At 38.8% G+C, this 5585-nt stretch overlaps 2 protein-coding genes across 2 annotated transcripts; both read right to left on the bottom strand.

Annotated features, from left to right (window-relative positions):
- Window positions 1-532: 532 nt before the first annotated feature.
- LOC124360952 (muscle calcium channel subunit alpha-1-like) lies at window positions 533-2467 on the bottom strand. The gene is made up of 3 exons (XM_046814988.1): window positions 2077-2467; window positions 1078-1842; window positions 533-930 (listed from the first exon to the last, which is right to left on the bottom strand). The coding sequence occupies exons 1-3, from the start codon at window positions 2465-2467 to the stop codon at window positions 533-535; spliced, it is 1554 nt and encodes a 517-aa protein (XP_046670944.1).
- Window positions 2468-2558: 91 nt separating this feature from the next.
- LOC124361408 (voltage-dependent L-type calcium channel subunit alpha-1S-like) lies at window positions 2559-3159 on the bottom strand. The gene has a single exon (XM_046815457.1). The coding sequence runs from the start codon at window positions 2900-2902 to the stop codon at window positions 2567-2569; it is 336 nt and encodes a 111-aa protein (XP_046671413.1). The 5' UTR covers window positions 2903-3159; the 3' UTR covers window positions 2559-2566.
- Between the last annotated feature and the right edge of the window lie 2426 nt (window positions 3160-5585).

Here is a 5585-nt window from a genome sequence, read left to right as displayed (position 1 = left end):
TTATAAAAATAAAATACTCAAACAATAAATAAATTTAATGATATTCAGTACACAATGTTGAACAATGTTCTCTGCGATGTAGAACACCGCATTTTCACAACTATATGGCCGCGTACAGCAGTAAACGTATAAAAGAGTTCATATTGGTTACTTTGTTATGTTCGCGAATCGAGGCGTCCCCGTGGAGTTGCAAAACCATTTTAACGGGCCACAATTGGCGGTGTGTTCTAGTTGCATTATTATTTTATCTTTGTTGTGTTGTTGTTTTTGTTGTTTATAGACGTTACATCGTTACAAGAGTAGCTCCCAAGTGGCACCATCGAATAAAATGAAATTTAAACTTATCTTTAATAACATGTTTATAGCTCGAAACATGAATGATTGTGTGTGGTTTGTTTACTTTATTCTTATTGTATATGGTAATTTATTATAATTGTGGCTGAACTTGTGAATAAGAACAAATTCCATATCGCATATAAAAAGATGCATAAAAGGTTAAGAAGATTTGTTGTTGTTATTGTTATTGTTGTTGTTATTGTTGGTGGCACTCATTGCTGGTGTCCGAAACACGCCTTGGCAAAGCAGACCTTTTCCTCTGGTTGTCCTCTCCATTTTTTGACTCACCGGGTTCGCCTGTTACCACTTGATTATCATTTTGTTCCTCGTAATAGTGCTCACTACCTCCCACCTCCAAACAGACTTTAGTGTGACTTCTTGTGTCTTCATCCTTGACAGACATTTCTTCATTTTCCTCATCAATATTCCCGTCATAATCTCTTTGATCATCATCCATGTGCTCTTCACCTTCTAGTTGAGAAGTATTTTCTCCACCTTCTCCCATTTTAATTTTATCCATTCCTGCTTGCTTTCCTGCCTCTTCATCAGCTTCTTTTTCGATTGCAGTAAGGGACTCTGCATCAGCCAAGTTGTCTACAGCAATGGCCAAGAAGACATTTAGCAGGATATAGTTACCACAGATGAAAAGGATTGTGAAATAAATGCAAGCTAGAATCCCCAAACCTCCCACTCCATGTTACGCTTGAATCCCATCATACATCACTGCATTCCAGTCTTCACCTGTAAGTATCTGAAACACTGTGAGCAGACTCTGCCAGAAGCTATCAAAGTTTTGCCGAGGTTTGTCTTCCACTGCTTTCTCAAAGTTGAACTTCCCACCAAATACTTGCATTCCAAGTAAAGCAAAGATGACAATAAACAGAAAGATCAAGAGCAGCAGGGATGCAATAGATTGTATTGAGTTCAGCAATGATGCGACCAAGTTTGATAAAGATCGCCAGTATTTGGTAACTTTAAAACCCCTGAGCAATGTGACACAACGCAAAACAGAAACACCTAATGGTGGCATCCAGTGTGTTCTTGTTAAAATCATTTCTGATATGCTTCCAATAACAACAAAACAATCAAAACGATTGAATAATGAAACAAAATATCCCTGAAAACCTAAAGTGTACATTTTTAAAAGCATCTCAAGAGTGAAGAGAGCTATGAAGAACATATTTGTGGCCTCTTGAAAATCATCTAACCAATTTGGTTGTCCGTAATGTTCAGTTGTAAGTACTCCTGTGTTGAGAAAAACTAAAATGATGATGAGCCAGTAAAATGCTTGAGATTTGACTGCCTTTCTGCAAGCACACCGCATCCTCCTGTTGACCATATCAAAATCTTTTTTCTTTCTTCTGAACCACGATTCCTGGATTTCTGCCTCGTCTCCTTCTAACCTATCAGCAAATTCCGTTTCACGGTCGTTTTTGTTTCTTCCATCCTGATTGTTGCCTTGGTCCTCTCCCTCTGGTTCTATGTCTTCCGCTTGTGTTATCCAGTCTAGATACCCCCTCAGATCCTCTTCTATTTATTGCTTTTCTCTTAACTTATGGAAATCACCTCTCGCTTTAGTTTTTCTCTTTCTTTGGAAAACTCTCCACTGAGGACACCAAGAATTAGATTTATCACAAAAAAGCACCAAGTATGACCATAGAAATGAAATAAATCCATTGCCATGTATTTCCAAGTGCATCCTATTGTATAAAACATCAGTCCATCCTTCTAGAGTGATACATTGGAAAACAATTAACATGGCGAGACCAAAGTTATCAAAATTTGTGATGCCATGGTTTGGTCCTTCCCAGCCTTCATGACAGATCATACCACTGCCGTAGACAGAGCACTGGAAGCCTGCAGATCCAGGATCTGTAGTCTTATTGTAGCATGATTTGTGCAGTGTACCCGAGAACATCTCCAAACCAATAATCGCGTAAATAATAATGACAAAGATAACTAGAAGAGCAATATGTAACAAAGGCACCATGGCACGAAGGATAGAGTTTAGCACAACTTGCAAACTTGGGACCCTAGAAACGAGTCGTAGAGGTCGCAATACCCTGAAGGCTCTCAACGCCTTCACATCGAATCCCTCCTTCAACAAACTTTGTAGTAATGTGCTTAACATACCTATAACTACTATTGTAAAATCTAGTAAGTTCCAGCCGTTTCGCAAATATGCACCAGAATAAGCAATAAATCCATATGCGATTATCTTCATTACGCATTATACTGTAAACATCACTAAAAAAATGTATTCAATCTTTTCCAAATGAGCGTTTGTGATGTTGGAATCACTGTTGGGGTAAGGGGTGAAAACCGCGAGTGCCACGCAATTCGCGAAAATTGTGAATAGAATTAACCATTCGAAGGGTTTCCATTCGACTATATCTATGCACAACTTCCGCAAAGGATTTTTTAATGTGAAGAAAAATAGCGCCCGTTGCGAACGTTCTGGTGGTGGTTTCACCCCTCTCCGCACCGGCCGCTTGGGCGTCTGCTTGATGACAGCCTGGACGCACTTGGCCATGGTACTGGACGCCCGGCTGATGGGATCTGTCATGTAGAAGTCTTCCAGCTCCTTCTGCTTTACATCCAGAGGTTTCGAGTCCAGCTTCACGTTGGCCAGCTTAGCTAGCTCAGAAGCTTGGGCAAAGTAATTGGCGTTTTCTGCATCTCCATAACGAGTGAGGTTTGGTGAGACCTCTTCCAGCCTCCCTCGTACCTCATTCAGAGTGTCGTAGGGGAGTTAGCAGCCGATTATCTCTGATAGTGCTCTGATGATTTTCCAGTCCTTTCGAGCCATGCCAGGAGGGGTGACAGCCAGTTCGCCAGTTGATCAGCGAAAAATAGCACAGCGAGACGGCACATGTGCAGGAAGTCACAAACTAACAACTTCAACTCATCCCTCTCACCACCAGTGGCAACACAAAAACCCCGGGCCCGCAGAGGGTAAAAACACGTAAGCAAGCTCTGCTACCATTTTGTCCCGTGTTAGCGAAAATAGACTTCACCGGAAGTCTTTTCAACCGCAACAGGAGGTCTCGGAAGCGCGCCCCTCCCAAACTCGGAGCAAAGCATAAAAAAAACAACCGCATGCCACTAGTGGGAAGAGACACAAAGAGAGAAAAAATTGCCAGTACATGATATAATTAGGTGGCAAACATTTTTCACAAAATACAATTACTGCAGCACCACGGTGCACCGCGTAACTTAATAACAACAATAGATAAAATTCCAATATTGACAATAACATAATGAATAGAAATTTGACAAATAAATAACATAATAAAATATAGAACTTTGATATATAAATAACATAATAAATAGAAATTTGGTATATAAGAACATAATTTCAGGTACGGCAGTAGTAAATATAAAAATGTTAACTGGTAATTTTTTTTATGAACTGAGGGGAGGGAAAAGGTTGTAGAATTTGTAGGCCCACTATTTTTAAAAAGTAATTTGGTTTCAAGTTTGTAGCCGAAAATTAAAAAAAAAATATTTAAAGCCAATTTTCGAAAGAGGCGGGGGCTTAGTTGCCTCCACGAATCCGAATTAAAGATGAAATCCTCCCCTTCAGATCATGTAACTAAACTAAATAAATACTAGCTAATATACTGGCCCTCCTCCAGATATAGTATCTGGCAGCTTTTAGCTTACCAGTGCTGTTTGGGCAGACTCGCCGCACCAGTCCCGTTGACGGCACTCACGGGGAAGTAGAAGAAAGTAGAAGAATTAGCCAGCCATGGGCATCAGGACGAGCAGCGAACAGCCAGAGAATCAAGTCGCTTCTCCCGAACGTGTCCGACCGCTCCGAACAGTAGCCGCTGCCGGTAAACAGCTGATCCGTAATCAGTCAAGGTCAACCACCTGACCTCGACCAATCAGTCCAACCAGGCAGAAAATAATCAATACTTTGACGGAGTGACTCCCCCACCGACTGACAAAAGTGGGAACGGTAAAAGACAAAAAAAATGTCCAAACTGAGCCCCGGCTCAAGCTAATTGATTTAAAAGATGATGAGATTAAGGATAGAATTTCTTGTTTCCCCACGGTATCCCTAAGTTCTGAAGAGTACCTGCAGGATATAGATCAGGAAGGTGTCTGTTACAGATTTTACTGATCACGGCTTTCAGATTACACAAAAACTATGATGGCGTAAATTCAGGTTATACTGTATCTTTGGAACATATCCTTTACAAGAAGCAACAACCGTATTTGAGATTGAAGTTACATTCAGACAAAGAGATTTACAATTTACCATTCTCGAAAATGAATATCGGCAAGACTATCTCAATTCCTAATGACTAACTACTGATCAATTAAAAGTGATTATCTATGGACTATCAAATAACTATATGTTGAATGGTAAATGTATATGCTCTGGAATTGTAAAGTATTATTTTGAGACTTTCTAAAACAAAACTTTTGACTCTCCTGTATCAAATTTATCAAAATGTGTGTTACCTATTATTAGTCCATTATTTGGACAAGCTAATTCTTACATCAATAATTCAGAAGATTTTATCAATAAAATAAAAAATATTAACATTGATTATATTATGGTCAGCTACGACGTAAATAGTCTGTTTACAAATGTACCTGTCTCTGAAGCTTTGTATTTGATTAGACAAAGATTTTCTAATGATAACAACTTCATTATGAGAACAACATTATCTATTAACTGTGTAATGGAACTTATTACTGTATGTGTTAGCCACAACCATTTTCAGTTAAAAGATAGATTTTACAATCAAGTATCCGGTTTACCTATGGGTGGTATTCTCAGCCCAATAATTAGCAACATATTTATGGACCACTTTGAAGACATTGCTTTTGAAAAAGTAATAAACCCAAAATTTGGTTACGGTATGTTGATGATGTCTTTTGTATATAGGAAAATAAAATTAACATCCAAGATGAATTTTTAAGATCTAACTGATGATGCCTTAACCGGCGAAAGCGCCTTTTAAATAAATTAAATGTGGAAGTAGGAAAAATGTCTTTTCCATCAAAACCTACTCACTTCCATCAAGAATACAAAGCAGAAAACTGCTTTTAGAATAAAAGAGTCCATATTTAATTGTCATAGGATATTACATAGTACATTGATATGTGTACAAGTACGGTTAATGGGAATGTGCTGTCCATAGACAGACACATGGATCGATTTGGTGTTCCACCTCAGCTTAGTTCCACGTATTCAGATAATCTACTCCGAGGTAAGTTTCAATGTATACAAT

The sequence above is a fragment of the Homalodisca vitripennis genome, chromosome 4 (assembly GCF_021130785.1).
Source record: "Homalodisca vitripennis isolate AUS2020 chromosome 4, UT_GWSS_2.1, whole genome shotgun sequence".
NCBI classification, from domain to species: Eukaryota; Metazoa; Arthropoda; class Insecta; order Hemiptera; family Cicadellidae; genus Homalodisca; species Homalodisca vitripennis.
This window is presented reverse-complemented; position numbering and strand designations above follow the sequence as displayed.